General features: G+C 39.7%; 3 protein-coding genes and 1 long non-coding RNA gene across 9 annotated transcripts; 2 read left to right on the top strand and 2 right to left on the bottom strand.

The window, feature by feature from the left end:
* The first annotated feature begins 1,109 nt into the window (after positions 1 to 1,109).
* Positions 1,110 to 8,544, top strand: LOC103713147 (uncharacterized). The gene is made up of 4 exons (XM_089926584.1): positions 1,110 to 1,118; positions 1,819 to 2,468; positions 4,989 to 5,022; positions 7,876 to 8,544. The coding sequence occupies exons 1-4, from the start codon at positions 1,110 to 1,112 to the stop codon at positions 8,407 to 8,409; spliced, it is 1,227 nt and encodes a 408-aa protein (XP_089782710.1). The 3' UTR covers positions 8,410 to 8,544.
* Positions 8,545 to 9,047: 503 nt separating this feature from the next.
* Positions 9,048 to 10,455, bottom strand: LOC103713149 (uncharacterized). The gene is made up of 2 exons (XM_039129797.2): positions 10,236 to 10,455; positions 9,048 to 9,798 (listed from the first exon to the last, which is right to left on the bottom strand). Exons 1-2 carry the CDS (start codon positions 10,440 to 10,442, stop codon positions 9,244 to 9,246), a joined length of 762 nt encoding a protein of 253 aa, XP_038985725.2. The 5' UTR covers positions 10,443 to 10,455; the 3' UTR covers positions 9,048 to 9,243.
* A 4,770-nt stretch (positions 10,456 to 15,225) lies between these two features.
* On the bottom strand, positions 15,226 to 21,713 carry LOC108511512 (uncharacterized). 6 transcript variants are annotated; one of them, XR_015971878.2, is made up of 5 exons: positions 21,265 to 21,713; positions 18,002 to 18,637; positions 17,146 to 17,785; positions 16,089 to 16,550; positions 15,226 to 15,528 (listed from the first exon to the last, which is right to left on the bottom strand). It is a non-coding gene; the product is annotated as an uncharacterized LOC108511512 (long non-coding RNA). The 6 variants fall into 6 exon arrangements; XR_015971876.2 differs by having other exon boundaries at positions 15,226 to 15,552; positions 21,265 to 21,712; XR_015971877.2 differs by having other exon boundaries at positions 15,288 to 16,550; positions 17,146 to 17,269; positions 17,408 to 17,785; positions 21,265 to 21,709.
* LOC148700325 (auxin-induced protein 6B-like) lies at positions 19,758 to 21,265 on the top strand. The gene has a single exon (XM_088708341.2). The coding sequence runs from the start codon at positions 19,855 to 19,857 to the stop codon at positions 20,296 to 20,298; it is 444 nt and encodes a 147-aa protein (XP_088564467.1). The 5' UTR covers positions 19,758 to 19,854; the 3' UTR covers positions 20,299 to 21,265.
* Positions 21,714 to 23,987: the final 2,274 nt, after the last annotated feature.

Raw genomic sequence — 23,987 nt, 5'->3', positions numbered from 1 at the left:
TATTAGATAGATCGGACCTATCATAAATCAATAATAAAATAATTCTTGCGCACATAACTTAGTCCATCAAATATTTTTTTGCTCTTTAGGGAGATGACACCTGTTCCTTCTTACCTGGCCATGCTGATTACGTCTGATAGTGCTTTTCTTGGTAGTCAATCATGTTTATGTTTCTCTGCTAGGTTCCTAGCTTTATTGACGATTACCTCCCACTCTACCAAAAAAAATAAAAAATAACAAATAAAAGAGGAGCATGGCTTCCTGCAAGAAAAAAGGAATAGAAGGTGCAGATGCCATCAATCACGGAGAATATTCTGATCATTCCCACGTGCCAGTTGAAACCTAATATCCGATCGACAACCGATATGAGCCCCCTATTCGTATTTTTATGCTTTGGAAAGGAGACCCGATAACTTTCCCTGGGCAGCTTAGTTTGCTCTGGAAATGATTAGTCGGTTGTTTTATTGCTTAAACAATCCCGGCCGACTGCTTCAGTGCGAAGGAACGACACAGAGAGCACTCGATAAGAAGGTTGTTTGGGTTCGAGATGAAGCCACAAGCACTTATCTCTATGAAGCGAAGTACAATTCGATTATATTACTGGCTCGGTTCATATCCATAAAAGGTCAAAAGAGACTCGAACCAAATGTCACGGTCCAGTCAAAAGCATTAATCTAGTTTATTCTATTAGGTATTGTGGGGGTGCGATAATCACAACGATCCTCACCTGTCCATTATCTAACATCCGAATGCGTACGTCTAATGCTACCGTTCGTTCGCTTCGACCAGGTTCCTGTCACCGTCGCAAGGCTTGGCACACCGAGCTTTATCTGGACGTAGACACCAGCTTGGACGCCAATAAATTGGCTCCAATTCGAGCCCCAACTTGAGAGCCTCGTTCGCTAATTAAGTTGTGGAGAAGAAAGGCGTAAGAGAGGAGAAAGGGTGGTATGGAAGGGAGCAGGCTGTACTTGGATTTCATTCTCGTGGCCTTGGGCCTCCTTTCCTCTCTTCTTTACCACTTCTGGCTCTGGCATGCGGTCAGGACTCGGCCGAGGCGGACCAACATCGGAGTCAACGCCGGTGGCCCAAGAGTTTGGGTTATGGCGATGACGAAGGTAATTTTGAGCTGCTTTTGGGATTTGGGATTCAATTTTGCCCACATCAGATTTGGATGGCGAGCGCACGTGTGCACGTCTGGCAAAACAAATGCCTCCCGGAAGAAAATAATGAAAAAAGAAGAGAAAAAAAAAGAAAAACGCTCTAGGGGATGTAATGGGCTGGGCGGGCTTGCCCTAGTGGATCGAGGAGCCATACAGTAGAAACCTAGCTTGGGCTTGGGCTTGGATTCTTATCCTCGGTTGGGTTCATGAGAGAAAGGATGGATGGTGTTGGAAAGATGAATGATCCCCATTTATTGTTTGGTTCAAAAAATTCTAGAAAGGATGGATGGAAAGAAGAGATTGCCCATGTTCCACCAATTTGTGTCCTCCCAAATTGAGAGGATACAAAGAAGGATGGACGAAGCATGGGAAGGATGAGTTTCATTCATTAAATAAGTAATATAAATTGATAATAACAATATTTTTTTTATCGAAGAATAGTTTGGTAAAAATATTATATAATATCATCTATCATCTCTTTCTTTTCTTCTATATTCCATATTTCACCACATGCACATGGGGATGGATTGTCCTCTTCCTAATCTATTCTTTGTACTAAATAGAAGGTTAAAGTCAAAATTTTATTATTTTCAAATTTAATTTAGAACATCCTTGATCAAAATGAGTTGGACTCCATAATAAAAATGGAAACGAGCGACCATCTGCCAATAGGAATGCCCAACCTCCCCCCCAAAACATAATCCCTACTCTCGTTTTAGTATTTAAATTTGACTCTGATTCTGATTCCGTTGCTGCTGCTTTCGCATTCCTGCAGGACAATGACAAAAAGAATGTTTTAGCTGTGCAAACACTTCGAAACCACAACATGGCCTCGACGCTAATGGCTACTACTTCCATATTCCTCTGTTGCAGTCTGCTGGCCTTCACCAGTAACATCTACAAGTCGCAAAAGCGGCGCCACAGTGATCTCGAGGTGGCCTCCAAGTGTGCTATCGTGATCCTGGCCTTGCTCTCTTCCTTGTTGTGCCAGTGTCTTTCCATCATGTTCATAAGCCAAGTTAACTTGCTCATAAACACCTTGGCCGTCGAGGCATGCTCGGTGAGCCCAGAGTATGTGGCCGAGCTTCTAGAGAAAGGGCTCTTTCTGAGCACCCTGGGGAATAGGCTCTTCTTCTCCGCCCTTCCCTTAGTTCTTTGGGTATTTGGGCCAGAGCTAGTTTTCTTAAGCTCGGTAGCCCTGATTCCAGTGTTGTACAACTTTGATTTTGTTTCTGGGGATGAGAAGGGTGAGGTTGGAGTGAAGGTGTCTGTAATAAGTCATGGTGAGTTCAATGCAGCAGAAGCGTAAAGCTGGGGGTATGGAAAAGGGTTACATATTGATTATTTTTTAACAAAATTCTGGATGACGTATCAATGTTCATTTGATTTAGATTCTTGTTAAATAATTGTTGTCCTATAAGATCGAGTAATATTTGTAAACAGATGAGGAGAGAGAGCTAAAAAGCATGATTCTCGACTTTCTTTCGCAAATTCATGAAGGCCTTCAATTTTTTAAGTACTTAATTTCTTGTTCCCACAAACTCTCTTAAAAAAATATATGATTCTTTGAATAGTGCTAAACTAAAAAGTATTGTTGAAGAAGAAGGAAGCATGAAAACCGGTGCGGCATTTTCAAAGATGCGATATTTCAGAAACATTGCATACCTACAGAAATCAGAACTAACAATCTTTTCAGAAGAGTTGCAACTCTTATAAAAAAGCATATGAAGAAAAGGATAAGAATTTTAAAAATTTTAAACCATCTAAAATTTAGAGAATAAAGTCAGTATATTTATTTTTTAAAATTAAATCTTTTTTTAAGTTAAAACTCCAACAATCTCCTCCTAAAAGATTTAAATTTAGAAATTTATAAAGAGAAAATCTAGGCAACTTATATTGTGGAATGGGTGAAATGTTTCGTGGACTTGAACATCACTTAGTCTTGATAGTATCTATATGAAGGAACCATGGTGGATGAGACCTTGAACTAGGTCCTTTGACTCAGACTTCTACTTATCACATACACAGTACAAATCAATTGGATCTTTTTGCGATTAGCGCCATTTAAAGGCCTTGCATTTCGTATCTTGAATTTTTATAAGAATTTTATTAAGGTTAGCCCGAACCCCTATTCGCGGACTATACAACAATTCTTACATAGGTAAGCCCTCCATGGGTATTTGTGACCAAATTTTCTATAGATTTTTTATCTTGGACTCATTAAGAGTATAACTCAACCTTTTCAATATATATTGTTATCACTGATAAGAGCAATCATCATAGGGATGGGAGGAGATATACTTCGAAAACTATGCTTCGACATGATTACTCAATCAGTTTTGTTTTTACCATATAAAACTTTCTTCATAGGATCTCCAATCATAGAGGTTGGGTATCCACTATTGATGACCAAATAATGGGCTAAAGCCTCATCCCCCTCGATGATTCTAGAACTTTGCTCCTAGACAAACTCTTGGTTAAATGACCTGGCCAGTTTTTTTGAACTTGACAAATTCCAAGAAAATGACATTACTCTTCTTGAGTTGTCTTATAAATTTATGACGAATCCGGATATGCTGGTTCATCTTTTTCTTAACACTCTTTTGATTTGTTAGTTCTATTACAACCTTATTATCACAATGGATTGATATAGTCAGAACTAGCCTAGGATAATATCAGCTTCACCGAAATCTTTCATATCAAAGTGATTTGAAAGAAATTGTTTGACTTCAGATATGATTTTAAGAAAAGTTCCAGAATATCATCGATATATAAACAAAAGGGTTACACAATCATCATCGATGATTTTGGAATACACACACTTGTCATGATCATTGATGGATAAACCAAAGAAAAGAATGGTTCTATCAAATTTTTCATGCAATTGTTTAGGTGCCTGTTTGAGACCGTATAAGGACAAGTTTGCAAATTTTGTTCTCTTGTCCCTTTACAATGAATCCTTTGGAGTGTTCCATATAGATCTCTTTATATACATCTCTATTTAGAAATACAGTCTTCACATCCATTTAATGAATGATCAACTTATGGATGAAAGCAATAACAAGAAGAGATCTAAAGATAGAGATTCTAGCTATAGGGGAATAGGTATCAAAATCACCTAAACTCTTTTTTTTAGTTATACCCCTTAGCTACTAATCTAGCCCAATCCAAGGTCTAAGCTTCCTATGGAATAGCCACTTACAACCTAATGGTTTACTACATGCAGGAAGATCAGTTAGGATTCAGGTCTAGTTTTGGATAATTGAGTTGAATTTAGAGTTGATGGCTTCTTTCCAGAAAAGGGCACTAGGTGAAGATATTGGCTCTGTAAATATGGAGGTTCACCTTCAACTAGAAAAGTAAATAAATCTTCACCAGTCCTTTTTCTTTCTAGTCCTTGTGGTCCTTCTAGGTTTAGAAGGTCTCTGATCAGGGTTAGACCTCTTCCTCTTTCTGGAATCACAAGGAACCTCTGATTCAACAGGACTAGGGTTAGATGATAGATCAGATTGAATTTGATTAGTTCTTTGGTTTCTAAAAGAAAAAATATTTTCAAAATAAGTAGCATCTCTAGCCTCGATGAGAGTGTTATTAGAGATGTCACTTATTTTGGAATTAATTACAAAGAATCTATTTGTACTACTATCTAATAAATATTGCATCTTTAGTTTTAGGGCCAATTTTTTTTCCTTAGGTTCAGGTATACTTACTTTAGATATGAACTCCCATACTTTAAGGTAATTTAATTTTGGAGTTCTACCTTTCTAGAGTTTAAAAAGCGTCTTATTACTATCCTTAAAAGGTATTCTATTTAGGATGTAACAGGCTGCTAAAAGAGCTTCCTCCCATAAGTTCCCAGGTGCTTCTAAACTGATTAATATTGAATTAACCATATCCATAATGGTATGGTTTTTCTGTTCCGCTACACTATTCGATTACGGAGAGGAGGTATAGCAACTTTGGCTTGTTTAAGACACCAAAACTTAAACGTAGAGAGTATGTGAGGATTTGATACTTATATAAGGCTAAGAAATCTGAATAATACCTTCTAGCTAGCCTTTTGAGTGAAGCCTTGGATTATTGTAAGAGTAGAAGATGAGTAGAGTCCATCTCTTTCTTTCCACACATACGTGCATATATATAGTGAGGGATAGATTAGGATACGATGTACTCGAGTGTATTGGTTTGCAGAAACTTTATAAAAATCAATGGAAAATCTTTCAAAATAAAAATTGACATCCTTGAATATGATCTGTGCTACGTCAAATGCTTCGAAACAAAAAAGCTGGTAATTTCAAGATTTTTTACTCATGCGTCGAATTGGTGAAAATAGACAATTTTATTGGTATAATGTCATTTCTTCAACTTATTATATAGTCTAGAAGCATCCAAATTAACTAAAATTTAGATCAAGATCAATGATTTATATTTGCAAATTATACAACAAATAATATATTTTAGCTTACTAGCTATATTGCCACCATATTTATTTTATACTCAATTTATAGGTAAGAAAAATTTAAAGTGTATGACTTTTAGTCTCTAGACATTTTATACAGCAAATACACTCAAGTAGTGCATTTTCGCCTATACTTACATACGTTTGTACATACATACATATACATATATGTGTGTATGTATGCGTATATATATCCAATAATTCTCCCAAAGTTCGCTATGTACATTTTAGAATAAAATTCTTTATAAATATAATTTTATTTTTTCCTCCTTTATAATTTTTTTTTTTTTGCAACCAAACATGTTACCGTAATAACAAAACCAAACTCAAGTGCTCTACTTCCCGAAATTCGCTCAGCCAATTCCGTATCTGTTACTAATGTTGTCCCAGGACAGTACGGTGTACCTACCATCAACGATGTGAACTCGTTGTCCTCGACCCCGACTTCTAAATGGAAAGCTATGGACCGTTGGTTTAGGGGTTGAAGGTGTACTTCAGTGCTTGTCCTATCCGTCACCTTTAGCCAGCCCCTGCATGAGCTGAGCAGCACCAAACGTTTTTTCTTTTATTTTTTTTTCATTTACTAATTTCAACTACAACAAGCCCTCTCTGAAAAAATACCAACTGCTTCTGTGCTTCAGTACAAAGGAAGTAGAGCATTCGATAAGAAGCTTGTTTGGGTTCGAGATGAAGCCACAAGCACCTATCTCTATGATGCAAAGTGTAATTCGATTACATTACTGGCTCGGTTCATACCCATGTAAGGTCAAAAGAGACTCGAACCAAATGTCACGGTCCAGTCAAAAGCATTAATCTAGTTTATTCTACTAGGTATTGTTTTTTAGAAGTGGGGGAGCTTTGAATTCTTGCGACCCCCTGCGATGATCACAACGATCCTCACCTGTCCATTATCTAATATCCGAATGCGTACGTCTCACGCAATATACCGTTCGTTCGCTTCGACCAGGTTCCTGTCACCGTCGCATAGTTTGGCACACTGAGAGCTTTATCTGGACGTAGACACCAGCTTGGACGCCGATAAATTGGCTCCAATTCGAGCCCCAACTTGAGAGCCTCGTTCGCTAATTAAGTTGTGGAGAAGAAAGGCGCAAGAGAGGAGAAAGGGAGGTATGGAAGGGAGAAGGCTGTACTTGGATTTCATTCTCGTGGCATTGGGCCTCCTTTGCTCTCTTCTTTACCACAGCTGGCTCTGGCATGCGGTCAGGACTCGGCCGAGGCGGACGAACATCGGAGTCAACGCCGGTGGCCCAAGAGTTTGGGTTATGGCGATGACGAAGGTAATTTTGAGCTGCTTGTTCTCTATATGCTGCTTTTGGGATTTGGGATTGAATTTTGCCGACATCAGATTTGGATGGCGAGCACACGTGTGCACGTCTGGCAAACAAATGCCTCCCGGAAGAAAATAATGAAAAAAGAAGAGAAAAGAAGAAAAAAAACCAAGCTTGCCATAGTGGATCGAGGAGCCAGTCTGTAGAAACCAAGCTTGGGCTTGGGCTAGTACCACGCCATGACTATCTCCAGGCAGCCTTGGTTTGGATCAGGCCAAAACTCAATATTCCTGCTTAAGAAAGGAGGCATCATGGTGTGAAGAGGATACGTGGATGCTCTTGCCCTGTGTTCGGTTGGGTTCATGAGAGGAAGGATGGATGATCCCGATCTATTGTTTGGTTTAGAAAATTCTAGAAAGGATGGATGAAAAGAAGAGATTGCCCGACCACCCTGTTCCACAAATTTGTGTCCTCCCAAATTGAGAGGATACAAAGAAAGATGGACGAAGCATGTGAATAATGGATTTCGTTCATTAAATAAGTATTATAAATTGATAATAACAATATTTTTTTATCAAAGGATAGTTTGGTAAAAATATTATATAAATATCATCCACGGTCTCTTTTGTTTCTTCTGTATTCCATATTTCACCGAATACACATAGGATGGATTGTCCTCTTTCTAGCCTATTCTTTGTACCAAATAGAAGGTTAAAGTCAAAATTTTATTATTTCCAAATTTAATTTAGAATATCTTTGATCTAAATGAGTTGGACTGTATAATGGAAATAAGAATGAGCGACCGTCTGCCATTCGTATTCCGATTTCAGGGAGGAATAGGAATGCCCAGCATCCTCCCCCCCCCCCCCCCCCCCCCAAAAAAAAACATAATCTCTACTCCTTTTTAGTATTTAAATTTGATTCCGATTCTGATTCCGCTGCTGTTGCTTTCGTGTTCCTGCAGGACAATGACAAGAAGAACGTTTTAGCTGTGCAAACGCTTCGAAACTTTATCATGAGCTCGACGTTGATAGCTACTATCTCCATCTTCATCAGTTGTGGCCTGCTGGCCTTCACCAGCAACATGTACAAGTCGCAAAAGCGGCGCCACAGCGATCTCGAGGTGGCCTCGAAGTGTGCTACTGTGATCATGGCCTTGCTCTCTTCCTTTTTGTGCCACAGTCTTTCCATCATGTTCATAACCCAAGTTAACTTGCTCATCAACACCTTGGCCGTCGAGGCATGCCCGGTGACCCCAGAGTATGTGGCCAAGCTCCTAAAGAAAGGGCTCTTTCTGAGCACCCTAGGGAATAGGCTCTTCTTCTCCAGCCTTCCCTTGGTTCTTTGGGTATTTGGGCCGGAGCTAGTTTTCTTAAGCTCGGTAGCCCTGATTCCAGTGCTGTATAGCCTTGATTTTGTTTCTGGGGATGAGAAGGGTGAGGTTGGAGTGAAGGTGTCCGGAGCAAGTCATCGTGAGTTCAATGCAGCAGAGGCATAAGGAGAGGAGGGGTACTGGGTAAATTAAGGATTACGTATTGATTCTTTTTAACAAAATTCTTGATGGCGTATCGATGTTCATTTGATTTAGATTCTTTCTAAGTATTTGTTGTCCTATAAAATCAAGTAGTATTTGTAAGCAAATGAGGAGAGAGGGGGCTAAAAAAACATGATTTTGGACTTTCTTTCACAAAGTCATGAAGGTCTTTAGTTTTATAAGTACTTAATTTCTTGTTCTCACTGACTCTCTTAAAAAATATATATAATTCTTAGAATAGTGCTAAACTAAATAATATTGTTGAAGAAGAAGAAAGCACGGAAACATCAACCACCACATTCTCATATGATTGTTGCCTCTCTTTTTTTTTTCCATCCGAGTGCGATGCCTGAGCTCTGTCAGCAATGGAAGAGTCTGGCTGATGATGTTCATGTACAAATAGTAATCTTAATTTATAAGATTGCATTGGATGTCCCTAAAAATTAATTTCATAGTTCCCTATTTAACAAAGTCTTGCTTAATATATATTTTCCTAATCAGTATTAGTTTCTGCAATGGAATTTGACTTAGTTCATTTGCGGGACCATGGTTCTCGATGTGCTGTCCTCCCGCTGGCACGTGTGGCAGTCCACCTCACAAACTTATTATAAGCAGACAAAGCTTCCTCTCATTTCGATTCACCGGAATGAAGATTCTTCGTACGGGTCCGGAACACCAGAGCCGTTGTCAAATTACATGGATAAAGGGAACCATTTGGACCTGGTACACCAATTCTAGCCGAAGGAATCCAAGATATGAAAGCATGATTTCTTTGGAAACCCCATACACAAACGTCCGTTACACTTCCAAGAATTCCACATCGCCCATCTTCTCCACCTTGCTACCGAAGCCACGCTTCCCTTCCCCGGACACAATATCAAGGTGGTACAGTATGGGAACCATGGTGGCGGAGCACAGGAAGACCAGGACGGGCCCAAATATCCAGAGCAGAAGGGGAAGGGCAGCGTAGAACAACCTATTCCCCACGGTGTTGAGAGCAAAGCTCCTCTCGAGGAGATCGCAAATGTAGTCGGAGGTCACCGGGGAGGCATCGTCGACGCCGCAGGGAATGTTGATGAGGAAGTTCACCTGGTTGATCAACCTTATGGAGAGGGAGTAGCAGATGAAGGAGAAGAGGAAGATGAGGAGGAGGGTCCCATATTTGAGGGACAGCATGAACTCCCCGTGCGCACCGAACACCGAGTCGTTGAGCGGCTTCTTGATGCTGTACGTGCTGCTGATGACCGCGGCCAGGCCCGAGCAGAGGAGGATCGAGGTCGTGGCCATCAGAGTCAAGCCCATGATAGCGTTCCTCATTGTTTGCACAGCAAGGACGCCCTTCTTGTCATTGTCCTGCAGCAAAATTTCCAGAAATATTAAGCTGGCTCCCATAAAATTTGTTCGATAATTCATTCGCATCATTGTTAGGTGTCTCATGAGGACTACTTCAATTGATGATCTTTTGAAGTGCTTCTGCTGTATATATATATATATATATATATATATATATATATATATATATATATATATATTCTTTGTTGATAAAGCTGGTGGCTTGGAGATCGATAATTCTCCGCAGCCTCCATTTCCTCAAGAAATATATATACATCTATATATATATATATATATATATATATATATATATATATATATATATATATATATATATATGACGATTTCAGATGGTATGACAATTTCTGCTCCACTTTATTCTTCTTGTTTTCTTTCTTTTCCGGGATCCTAAAATGGCGCCTTGAAAGGGTTAACCTACAAAATCTCAGGTTCGATACCTTCATGATGGCAAGGACCCAAAGGCGTCGCCCGCTGGAGTTGATACCAATAATGGTGCGTTGCGGTTGGCAGCGAACCTTGTGCCACAGCCAACCATGGTATAGGATGGGGAGGAGGAGGCCAAAGGGCACCAGCACCGCGTCCAAATAGCTGTTTCTCCACTCCATGCTCTCTCTCTCTCTCTCTCTCTCTCTCCACTTGCTCATGTTAAGGCTTTGGAGTTGTATATATAGAGCACTACCTCAATGCCAAGGACGTGGTTCCACTTTGTTACCTTTTCTTTTTAGAGGAAGAAGGAGACCAATGGGTGTAATTCCATCGGCCACCAAATTTATTCAGAAATAAATTAAAGAAGAGAAGAATGTACAGTCAGCAAAAGTTGCAGCATATAGGAGAAACATATATACAAAATTAAAAGGAAATGGAAACTGCTGCTTCTAAGATATTCCAAGTAAAAAATACAATTCTTAATGTATTGCAGACAAAGAGGAGAGACTCATACAACGCGTATTAATTATATAGCAGAGTCTCTTGACCAAACTTTGTTCAGTGGCCCGCAAGCAGCAGCTAAGTCTTAAAAACTCTTATTTCTTCATGTATACTGGTCCCTCTCGCTCATCAACTTATTTACACAAGTTTGATTAGGCTCCTTAATTTTAAAACCTTTTTAAGTGATCAGGGAACTCTTCTGAACCATATTGTGGTTCGGATTAGATCAGTAATGCACGATATCGAACTAACATATAAAACTGATTCGTTAGCATATAATCTCTCTTTGTTCTGAGTATCTGACGCATATATATCTCTTCTCTCAAGTTCTGTCGACCAACATATTGAAGCAAACTGGACCATTAGACGTTCCAGCTACTACTAAATTCATCATAGACCCATACGGTTGTGCATGGCTGAAGCAATGATCGGACGACGATTAGGAAAACCAAACCACTTAATTAGCATAAACATAAAAAAACTGTAGCGTTTCAAAACGCTTTCTTATTTTATTTTTTGATTTTCTTGGTTGAACTACCGTTTCAGCCAAACTAAAATGAAATAAAATAAAATAAACGTACAGCTTCCCTGCAGTAGCCAGTGCGATAGTTAGGTGGCTAAGTACAGATAACTACTAATGACTAGTGTGACTTCCACGAGGCCGCAGGAGATCGGACGAAGTGGCGGGGCCACGCCACTCCCATGAGTTTATTCTTTTTTTTTTCGAAAAGGAAAGGCGAGGTAAAGGGGGTGGCTCTTTCCTCGTTTTGCTTGGCCTGTCAAAACGCACAACCCGTGAGACTAAATGTAACGGGTTGATAAGGTTATCATAGCGTGTCTAACGACATTTGTGCATTTCTTAACCACTATATGCAACAAAAGCCAGTCTATCCTCTAAGCATTCTCTCTACTAAATTGCACTGAGGACAAGTGTCATGCATCTCCATCCAATGATATAGATGGAATGTTACTATTGTTATCACATCTATCGAGCCTACTGCGACATAGAAACTCAAGCAGAAGGATGATTAATTAAACTACTCCATTCTCACAAAAGGAAAAAAAAAAAAGAAAAAGAAAATCACCACTACAATTAGAAGATGCACCGAAACCAAGCCTCTCTCTTTTCTTTTTTTTTTTGGTTCGATATAAGAGCATGCCCTATGTTAGTGCATCAAAAGGGAAATGCATCTTAGCATTAAGCCAAGGGTAAGTTTAGACATTATGGCAGCTATAATTGAACGTAGCTAGTTGACCTAACTCGTCTCAGTCATATTGTGCGTTACCATCTGGAGCCACCACGAAGTAAATGGCTGACACATGATAAGTCTCATTTTATTTTGTCTACAGCTAGCAGCGCCATATATGGCCTTCAATTGGTTTGTTCGTCCTTTTCTGACCACAGACTCAACCACATGCAAATGAGGGTGCTTGTCTAAATCGTGTGTGTATATATATATTTATATAAGTATATATATATATATATATATCTATACTTTGAATTGGTAGAGGAACTCTTAAGCTTCCTCTATTGATTGGGGACACAACATGATGATCTCATTGCATGGAACAAATTTGCTTGCTTGCTTGCCACCGGTCTTTAATTAACTTCCTTTGTGTGTGACGTCCAAATGTAAAGACCACTTCATGACCCTGTCTGCAGTCATCTTTTTGGAAAGCTGAAAAAAAAAGGTGGTGGTCAAAAGAAGACGGATTTGTTGCTTCGGTGCGACCAGCACTCGGTCCCCTCGTTTCTATGCGAGGATCCATCGCGCTACTGGTACCGAAAGATGGAAAAAGCGACTCGAAGGACTCGCATCTTGTCATTGTGGCCCCCTATGGATATGATTTGCACAAGCACTATCTCCTCGCTTTTAATAGTGCAAAGTACATGCATAATCTCGTCTGCTGCCGCGTGCATTATCTCGTACGTATATTACAGACACATATTACAAACATAATATTATTTTATAAGCTTAACTTAAAGCAATGCTACCAACTTTTTCAAACAAGTATTTCTTTCATGTTAATTCTTCTAAAATTATAAAAAAATTTATTGTTATATTCCACCATCCCTGTCCTCCAAAATTAAAAAGGCTCAACTTATATATAAAGCACGCATGCAAGTGCTATGAGTATAATGAGCAATTCTAATTTCATGATTAATGATTCGCATCTCAAGAGTTACAACGATGGCCTAATCTCTCTCTGTGTAATGATCTAAACTTAAGAGGGTTCGATGATTAATATTATTGTATTTTTATGAGCAGAATAAAGCTTGGTGGTACCCTTAATGTTGTATAAGTTCTGGACTAAAACTCAACATATATACTTAGTGACCTCAATCTTATGTGCCAAAGCTGATTTTTTTATTATTAATTTATGTAAACCGTCCAATCTCTTCCATGATCTTACTCAACTATGAGGAAGGTAGGAACCTGGTGGCAAACAAGTCTAGGTAATTTATCCAATATTTAATGGTTTGCCAACTTGGAACCCTCATTGTGGGCCATTCTGAATCAAGACTGGAACCTGGTTCTAATACAACAAAGATCTGACCCAAATTTGTAATTTCCACCTACGTCCAGCCTATCCAGTGACATCAAGTCGAGACCGACTCCCCAAGAATATTTCCCAAGCTGGGTCCAGAATCCATGAGGCATGGCCGGTAGTAGAACTGCCTCCGGGTCCAGAGGGCAAAGTGAAGATGAGAGGACCCAAGTAGTACATTCCGCTCCCATAACCAATACGTGAGGTGGCCTCAAAAAGCGTCACCGTGCGCACCTAAATGACAGGATAGTGGAGGCCGCACAAGGGCTTCATGCGCCTGCTTACGGAGTCGCTGGGGAGACAGGAGGAGAACCAATGGCTTAGGTGATGATGTTGATAAGCGGATGCTAGTGGGAGATAACTCCATGCGCAACACATCATAAACCCAGTCAGCAATATCACGTTCCAATTGCAGCATGGGGAAAGAGAATTAATTTTCCTATGTTAGGTATTGACAAAAGGTCCGCCAGGCCAATAGTTCTTTACCTAGGTGGGTGGAATTCTTCTACTCTGTACATATTTATTTCTGAACTGCTCCCCCTGCTTACTAACCTCATCTTCAAGCATCTCATCATCAACCATACCCATTTCTGATATATCACTGTCACTAGTTTCTGGTACCTCATCTCTGCTAGATTCATATTGTACCTCTCCCTCATCTGTAGTATGCTGCAAAGGAGGCGGAATAAGTATAAAATCGATAGCACCATCTACCGCATCCTTAGATTTCTCGACCATTTCAGCATCTTCAAAGATTTGGCTTTCATAAAAGACCACATCTCTACTTCTGATAATCTTCCTCTTCACTGGATCCTATAATCTGTATCCAAACTCTTCATTGCCATAACCAACAAAGATACAAGGAAGTGCCTTATCATCAAGCTTTAACCTTTACTCCCTAGATACATGTGCAAAGGCTTTGCACCAAATACCTTCAAATGCAAATAGAAAACATTCTTTCCACTCCATATTTTCTCTGAAATGTCAAAGTCCAAAGGAACTGAGGGAGATCTATTTATTAAGTAATTAACAAGCAATGAGAATGGCTTCATCCCAAAATGCCTTAGATAACTTAGTCATCTTTGGCATGCATCTAACTTTCTTTACAATGGTGTGGTTCATCCTCTCCGCCACCTTATTATGTTGTGGCATACCCGGAACAGTTTTTTCATACCTAATACCATTCCCGGAGCAGTAGCTTTTGAACTCTTTTAATGTGTACTCTCCCCCGTTATCACTACGGAGACACTTCAATGGTTTTCCTATCTCTCTTTCAACCATGATATGAAACTATTGACATAACTGAAATACCCGATCTTTTGTCTTCAACAAATACACCCACACCTTCCTTGATGCATCGTCAATAAATGTGACCAAATACCTATTGCCACCCAAGAACTCCACCTCGATCTAGTACTAAATTATTGTAGGGAGACTAAGACTAACGAAACAAAAAGAAAAGAACGAAAAACACATAATGTTGTTTAATTTATTGATCGACGTCTATGGGCAGAAACGATGCAGAAGTTTCATTATCGCACTTTACACATTGCAATACTCTGCTCCACTCTCTTTTTGGAAAGAAAAAAAAAAGTTCTATTTTGCCTCTCTAAAGCTTGTAATCTCGAGATATACTTGAGAACTTAACTTGTATCTTCGAATTATGTCCACCACTCAAGTGCTCCGTAGGCTACTCTGCCCTGTATATAAGTATGACCTACCACCATGTAGCCCATCTAACCACAAACTAGCACATTCCAGGGTGAACTAAAAAACGGGCATTAAGAAAAAATAACTAAACGCATTTAAGAACCTTAGGTCCATGGTCGTGACCTGAATTGATCCAACCCGACCAAAATAAAGTTTCACTAAGTCAGGTTGCAGCTCCATTCAACCTATTTTAAAACAGGCGTCAAAATTTTGATCCACACCTCCTAAATTGAAGAACCGTTGGCTTAAACATCCTGTGTGACGTAATGTAACGAAAAATCCTTGAAAAAAAAACAAAGAAAGAAAAAACTCAGGTCACCTACACATTGTATTCCTTGTTAAAAATAAAAAAACAGGCCCAAAACCATAAGTATAGCATTCTACAAAGAAGGCCAGGTCCACAACTATTAGGACCAGATCAAAAGCCATTATAAAAGGCCCAGTGATGTCCCTGGGGTTGCATCGGATCCACCTCCCTTCGCACCGATCCACCTTCGAGATCCAAGCTGGTGGTGAAAGAAAGAGTTCGGATTGCTTTGAGATCTGCATGGAACATGATCCAACGGTCTACATCATGAAAAAAAAAAAGATCAATCCTGAACCCCTCTGCGCTAGGACCTAGGAAAGCTATTTGACCCGAAGCCATCCATGATCCATCCTGGTTCACTGATGACACCAGCAAGAATTTTAATGGATGGATCACCCGACATAAGATAATCCAACCAATTCATGGTAGAACTACTCGATCGATCGATACGCAAAATATCATATAGTTATAGTTTCTGGATCATCAAATATAGATTAGTCCAACCTATATTCCATTCTCCACATAGAACAGTACTACAGAAAGCTTTTGTGGGCTCTTTCCAACAGAAGCTACTTATGAATAGCTGGATTATTCCATCATATCATACTCAGTTTAATGCATTCATAGCTCCCCAACGACATGCCAATCATATATCATGGGGCTAGAAAGCAACAAATTTCTGGTCAGGGGCCCATGAATCATGATTGATCAAGGACGCAACTCTCGAAATGATTAAAGACCATCAAGCTAATCATTGGCAACGAGGAAATAAGATCGAGCAGTCATATCTGCTCACCTGCCATTCTCTCAGCTCAGACACGAAGTCCTCTCATATGCTGCCTGCCATACCATTATCCTGCTCCTTTTAAATTGTACACGACCTTTCATTCATGCATAGGAGCGCGTGATCGCTGAATCGAGTCACGCTGCTTCTGCTGCCCTCCATAACCAATCTCGCTACCGGTGAATGGGTTTGGTGAATCAAACAGTGCACAATAATGGAAGAGAGAGGCTCGCTTTTGGCATTGAAGGGCTCGAGCTCAGAGCTCTGAAAAGATGGAGATGTTGTGGGGCTTTTGCATGTGAATCGATGCTCTCTGCTTCTTTCACCGGACGTTTTTCTCGCCATCAAATCTGGATTCTGTGAGCAGAAAGGGGTGGTGGGTTGGTGGGGGCTTATGATTGGAAATATGATTGAATAGAAGCTGCTTGAACTGAGCTGGTGATTGGTGGCTGATGGTGACATTGCAAATGATTGCTGCAACAAGGGGGAAATAGTAAGAAACTTTGCAAATTATCGAATGATGCATCAATAAACCTTCAAGATGCTTGCTGAATGGGCAGTTCAAAAGTGGACAAGTAAGAGATATAAGAGTTTTGGTTCGAATTGTGATTCAGAGGATACCACTTGATATTAGTAAGATGAGAAAAAAATCAATCAATGACTGCAAATTAACATGGAACAATGATGACAGTAGTGATGATGCTGTGCATTTTATGATAATGAAACAGACAATGGTATAAAGCAGACACCACTGTGACAATGCATCAATTATACTATCACGATGACCACAATGACTAGTTTATAGCGCAGAAAGAACTAGAAGCTAGATATTGACATTTGGAGAAGGATTTGGCCTAATGCATTTCCATCAAGATTCGCCGTACCGGTATCGGATCCGTATCGGTGCCATACTATTATAGTATCGGTATGGTACGGTATACGGAACACCATCTGTGCTAGAACCGGTACCAAACTGATATGGTACGTCTGGTACCGTCCGGTTCGGTACGATACAACATACTTTGATTCACATGCTAACATACATAAGCAAGAATGCTGGGCTTCTTACTTTATCAGCAAGATGTGATGAGGGCATGTGCATGGCTTTGGAGAAGACAAAAAACTAACGTATCTTATCCCACTGTCATACTCTATCAATTAAGCCACTGCAGATTGAGGTGCAACTGGAATAACTGCCATGGCAGAAATAAACACGTTGTTAGAATAGTTCCAACAAAAGTGAAATACATGAAAAGTTACAGCAAAGAATAAAGAAATAAAAGGAATCAAAATGCTTAAGAAAAGAGGGATGGCTCAGCTTGGACTGGTACCCGAATAAAATTTTAATTTCAAATTTTAAAAGCACCAAGGAAGAAAACAAAAGGGCCCTTGTTTCCATTGGAGTGTTAGTTGTTGCTGCAAAACCATGAGATATAAATAAAAACTCTTACCAAAGCCACAAGATGAGAGTAGTTGGTGTCCTGCGCTGTACCTCATGCCAAGACAAAGCCCAAAATAAATTTTATAAACCCTACAAAACCCCACTAACTTGACTACCTTCCTGAAAACTTCACATGCATTGCTAAGATCTTCCCACTTGGAGAATATTATACTATCCATTCCTCGTTTAACATAAAGTATCATATTATCTTGATATTCGTACTCTCAATCTGACCACTAAGACCCCATATGCCAAATCATACAGTGCCCTGCATTTTGTTCAAAATTTAACCTTGGTATCAATGAACTTATTTCCACTTTGTCCAAATGATAGAAATCTCATGTCAAGACCTAGACACAAGATGGTGTCCATGGACTTTTCAAAATGACTGATACACCAGGACTTTAAAAAGTATGAACAGCTGAGAAAGATTGAGGAAAGAATGCTCTAATATACTAGCATTTTAGCAAAATTAGCAACTAACCTTTACTTAAGTAGCAGTTATGCTTCGCTCCACCGCAATCCATCTTCCAAATGAACCATTAGACAAATAAAGCATGTAATAGTGGATAAGCATAAAATGTATTATAATAACAATAATCATGAAACAATAATGATATACTGTAATAAAAAAATGATACGTTTATTGTCCAATCAGATGGAAATTTGAGGGTACATTCCACTGATCAACGGTCAAAATAGTTGTCTAAATCAATTTGACTTGTGAAGCGGCGGGTCTTACAGATAATGGATGCAGTTTATATTGACAAAGATAGCTGCGAATTGGATGAACTCTATAGTATGGGGTTACAAAAAAGGCAGCATTTAGTGCAGATATAACTAACAGCTTTCATCTCTTATCTGGATACTTTTCTTTCACCAGCCACTCCAGTGATGAAGCTTGCGGATTTATTGTAGGGAAATAACTTAATCTGTCAATAAAAGATTGGAAACATTTTCTAATTCAAAAAGATGTTGTAGTCAAGGAACTTGTCAATCTCGAATATGGCTGTCAATCTCCAAGAACTTGTCTTCAAGTGCAGAATTTTCCTTCAGCTTTACATCATCTCACAAGAGCCGATATTGTTGGGTATGTTAGATCTTCAGGCTGGACGCCTTTCTGTTACCGAAAAAGAAAAGAGGGGGAAAAGGTTAACCATAAATTCCTTCAGCATAGCAATCATAATCACCAAAACTCAATCATACATTGAACCTAATTAAGTCATTCATACTGATTAACAGTAGAACTTCCATGTGTCTTATTTAAACCGTGATTTGTGAAGGGAAGAGTGAGACTCCACACACGAAAACAGATAATTAATTTGATTTTGCAAAGCTGGATATCATTGTAGAGGAAAAGCTACGTAAATTATAAAAAAAGGTGAGCAAGCTAATTCCAATGCCTAAAATTTAAAAACATAGCAATTATTATTGGACATTCCACTACACTTATGAATCGGCTGCATATTTTATTTGATAGTTATAAATAATAGTAAATAAGTATTTCAAATGCAACTAAACTTTCTTACCATCAGCCACGTTCTACAAGTACACAGATTGCTTTAAAAAAGGGTTATAATAGACACGTAAAAAAGATAACTAAACAAAATGCAAAATATTATAGTTCAGATACCAAGGCAAGCTGAGGTCTTCAAATCTATGCACTGTAAGCTGTGACTTGAAAGACTGAATGGAAACTGGCGCATCATTGATTTTATTTAGATCAAGAAAACAACATTATGATATCATACATATAAAACATTATTTAAAAAAAATGTAACAATACATATGTAGCGATTACTATCTGATAATATGCGGAAAATTCTATCTTAGTCTGATTTCACTAAATTCTCACCTACAAGATTTGGCTATAGTATATTCTGATCATTAGTTGTTGAGTTTTTTAAATGTATGAATCATTGGCTCAACTATTAAAAAGGGGAATAGATTAAAGTACCGTATAAGGAAACAGAATGCAACAAGTGGCTCTGATTTTGCCAATTGGATGATGGAGATGGTTCATCTAAATCTTTTATTTTGCATAGGAAGCACACACTAACTCCCCCATAAAATTACAGAAACCAAGAGAGTCAAACTTCTTAAAATCTCGGTCCTATCAATCTACAATTTTAAATGAATGATAACTTTCTTTAAAATTATTACAGCAAATACTTATCATACTTAACATTGATAAATTATAATACAATATCCCAACTTCTATAAATTCTCAACTTCAAAGCAGCAACCCATCCCATCTCATGCCACCACCCTTGAAGAAGAGGAAACTCGAGGTGGGGTTCCCTCCTTCAAGATTTCTAAATCACCGCACAAACTTTTATGGATTCCAGAAAGCCCAGCAACAAGATCACAGAGATAGTAAGGCTCCAACAGGTGCTAAAGAAGTGGAAGAAGCTTGCAGTCACACCAAAGAGGAGCAGCAAAAAGAGCATCAATTTTCTCAAGAGAACTGTCTCCTTCTCCGACACTTCATCACCCTCTAGTGACATCCCAAAAGGTTTCTTTGCAGTCTGCGTTGGAGAGGAGATGAAGAGGTTCGTGATCCCAACGGAGTACTTGAGTCATCAGGCCTTTGGCCTTCTGCTTAAAGAAGCGGAGGAGGAGTTTGGGTTCCAACAGGAAGGTGTGCTGAGGATCCCATGCAAGGTGTCTGTATTTGAAAGCATACTGAAGGTGGTGAAGAACAAGGAAGGGTTTTGCTATTGCTCTTCAGAGTCTGAGTTGGCCCAGTGCCATCACCCTCAGAAACCACTGTGTAGATGATTATTGGTATGAGCTACTTTTCTCTTCATTTTAGAAGGAAAAAAAAAAGAAAAACTTGCAACTTGTACATTTGCGAAGAGAGCACGCGACTTGTTTAAGGTGTAATAATATGGAGAGTTTTGCATAAGTAGCAGGAGAGGAAGGAAATGTTATCAAGGATTAAGTAACTTGATTTTCCTCCATGCTTATTCTTCGGAACACTCAAAGTCAGTGATCTAACAGAGGTTTTGTCTAAACTGGTAACTCATGCGATATATTCTCATTACAATTTATTATTTATGAGGTTGTTTGACAAGTGAAATGCTGACAGTTTCAATACATATAGTTCTCAAAACATAAAACACACAGTAATTTCTAACACAAATAGCAATAAACACAGAGCAAACCACTTACAGCAACAAGCAGGCATACAGGAAGGATCTAATAATCATGATTGCATAAGGTGGAATATCACCGATACATATCATCATGCATCCAAATGCACATGATAACAACCCCTCACCTGGGGCCAAAAAAAGGGTGGGGGGGCATATTGGATGGTAAATCTGGTCAAAGTTTGTCTAGATTCATGTGCTGCTAGATCCTACTATGAAGGCTTTCGAATTAAATGAATAATGTAAGCATGAAGTCATACAAAAAGAACTTGCATAAAATATTTTTCTTTGAAAGAAGAATCTGAGGTAGTTTGTGATGCACAAGTCGTGCCTTTGAGACTCGAGCAAACATCGCATAAGACGGCCATGAGTACCAGGAATGATGCATGAACCAGACTTTCTTTCTTTCTTTTCTTCAATTAACACTCGGTATTTTTGATGGTAGGCTGTAAATCTGGACTAGTATCATCATATTCTATGCTAACCATTCTTGGTTTAGATCCACCAAAAAAATTCTAGCCTATCTGTGCAGCGTTATAGGGAAATTTAGGGGAACTCGTAAATAGACGGAATGAAATAGAGATCCCTTCACCTTCATAAGATATACTCGGTCTCCGCCGTCGCATCGGAGGTAGCAGTCCCTTTCTCCCTCCCTCCAGTACAGGGGCCGGGTCGAGCACCTGCGCCGAGAAATAATACATCCTTGTCGTCCGGGAAGATGAGAAGGCCGAGGCGAAGTAGTTGGGGAAGAAGCTGCGTGACGGTATCTCCGCCGTAAAGCATTCGCTCCGCCGCCGTCCTCCGTCTCCTCGGACTCGATCAGGAGGAAAAGGCCATGCTAGGTGTTCGATGGAATGCCGCAAAGAAAAGGTACGCTCCGGAGCAGGATGCAGAAACCCCATCTCGATTTGCCCCTGCCTTTATGACTCGGGATTAGAGGCCAAGAGACTCGGTTGTCATGGGCTTGGGTACGGCCTTCCAGGTTCCTTTCCTTGGGTCCATTGGCGTCCAACAACAGCAGGACTGACCATGTTGGGCTGGACTTTTGGGTAGCAAGATTATAGTTGTCATACTCATGTCGTTTGGCAGAAGACGGCAATCATTGCCCTGTAGCGAAACGAATCAAGATGGGTCTGCTTCAGGACATTCGGGCTATGTTGAGTAGTGGTATAGCTTTTCAGACCAAGCATATTTTCAGAGAGGTGGGGATGCGGACTGAGTGGCTTCATATATGGCTAGTTACTTCGAAAGCACTTTATGGATGGGAGAAGAAGTTAGAAGGTTTCGAGATTTGTTGTTTTCTGACTTTATTGAATGTATCTGTGCTAGAAATGTATCAATCATCTGTTTCAGTAAAAAAAAAACAACGAATCAACGATCGTATTACTCAAAGAAGAAAAAAAAATCAAGTATTGTAGATTTTGTTCATTACATGAGATCGATTGCACGCAATATAGAATTGTAGTAACGATGGTTATATGTCTAAACTACACAAACTGCGTCGAGATTCTCTAATTTTCCTAATAATCTATATACGATGGTTATTACATGTTAAAGCTCGCAAGGATTCCGGCGTTTTAATTTCCAGCTCCTACGACTTCAACAACGAATTCTTCGCCTTCTTTTTCTTGTTCTTCCTCGAATCCGATTTCTGCAAGACCCTGAGGATCTGTTGGAAGTCCTCCTCTTCGCAGGGAATCCTGAGCCCACCCGTCTGCTCGTATCCGAACTCCTCGGCCACCCTCTCCATCAAGGTTTGGAAGGCGGGAAAGCAGAGGTAGCTCGTCGGGATCACGTGTCTTCTCATCTCGACCCCCACGTACACCGCCAAGAACCCCTTCGGCGCCACCATGTCTTCTTCTTCCAGCAACGAGTCTTTCAAATTCTCGCCGGAGAAATCCTTCTTCCCCTTGGAGGAGGAGAAGAATAAGACTGGCAACCTCGGAGGCCGAACGAAGTGGCCCATCATTGTTCGATCAGCAGAATCAATGGATGCAACAAAGAACATACAAGAGAGATATCATCAGCAACCACAACAGAATTACCCGAACAGAATTTTTACCCGGCAGCAACAACAAAAACGTGCACAAAACCATCAAGCTTTTTCGTTTTTTTCCTTGTTTTCAGAGAGCTTCTTGATGGTGGGAATTGGAGGAGGTTTGGATTTGGTCGCAGGGAAACGGTCTAAGGGATCTCCTTTCTCTGCCACGGTTTCGGCCTATGGATTGGGAGGGAGGAGAGCGAGAGAGAAAGAAGGGGAGGACTTTCTCATGGCCTCAAGCTCTCGTATTTAACGGCACAAGCATTGCTGGGTCGGTTGGACAGAGCCACGTCTATCTATTTCCGTCTTGGAACAGCTTCGTGGAGGTCTACTAATTTGGCGGTTTCTAGTTAAATTTGTCCGACGATCTCTGTCGGATTTTGTGTTTTATTCTAATCTTCGTTGGCCCAACTGGTTATGATTACTATGATTCAACAAAGTGAATCATCATCCTACGTTGGGGACTGCTCGTCTCCTACGTACAGAACGCGTGGTGGAGATTTATATATTTTTGATGCATGTTATTCTCTTGGTTGGAAATCTCAATGGGGATGCCAGAGGTTCCTGTGGTCCTCCCATGAACAAAATCTCCTTGTGCCTAGGAACCATGGGAGCCGCGTTAGGTACAAAGCATACCTCGGCCACGCAAATGGCGACATCGTTTTGCATTGAGAGACGTGCGTCATGTTGTTTCAAATATCCATGCATTGTAGCGGCGCCACCTTCGACCTCTCATTGACATTGGCCATAAAAATTGTTTGATGAGTGTCGAATTAGTGTCGTCTGGCATGTTGCATCAATTTTTGCCTTTCAATGAGGGAAGATAAAACGAGGTAGACAAGTCGGTGAACTAGTCTTTTAATGGAGATGGAGTTGATTAAGTTAAACTTCATGAGTCTTTTTTCTTTTTCACTTTTGTAGATGAGTAAGAATATGCATTTTGTAGTTGATTAATTTCACGTCAAACTCAAAAATTTCCTAAATTGTTGTTTAGATGCTTTAGTAAGCTCTAATCTTAGTTTAAAAATAGGAATAAAAAGTTTACATTTAAGAGAGTTTAAATCCTTGATTGTACTTGATGTTTGACAGTATATTAACAGAATCATAAGATATACTTTCAATAAAATTGGGTGGCTAAGCCTCCCTTTTAATTGTACGGATATTCAACATGTTCAAGCTCCCTATAAAAGCACGGTTTGTTTTCACAAAAAAACCTCTACCAACTTCTCATAGTTGAACCTTCTTAGTACAATTTACTTAGTTCACCATCCGAT

This window comes from Phoenix dactylifera, chromosome 12 (genome assembly GCF_051530095.1).
Source record: "Phoenix dactylifera cultivar Ajwa chromosome 12, Ajwa_hap1_PhDact_Kaust_v1.1, whole genome shotgun sequence".
NCBI classification, from domain to species: domain Eukaryota; kingdom Viridiplantae; phylum Streptophyta; class Magnoliopsida; order Arecales; family Arecaceae; genus Phoenix; species Phoenix dactylifera.
Note: the sequence above shows the minus strand (reverse complement) of the source record. Positions and strands in the feature narration are given on the sequence as shown.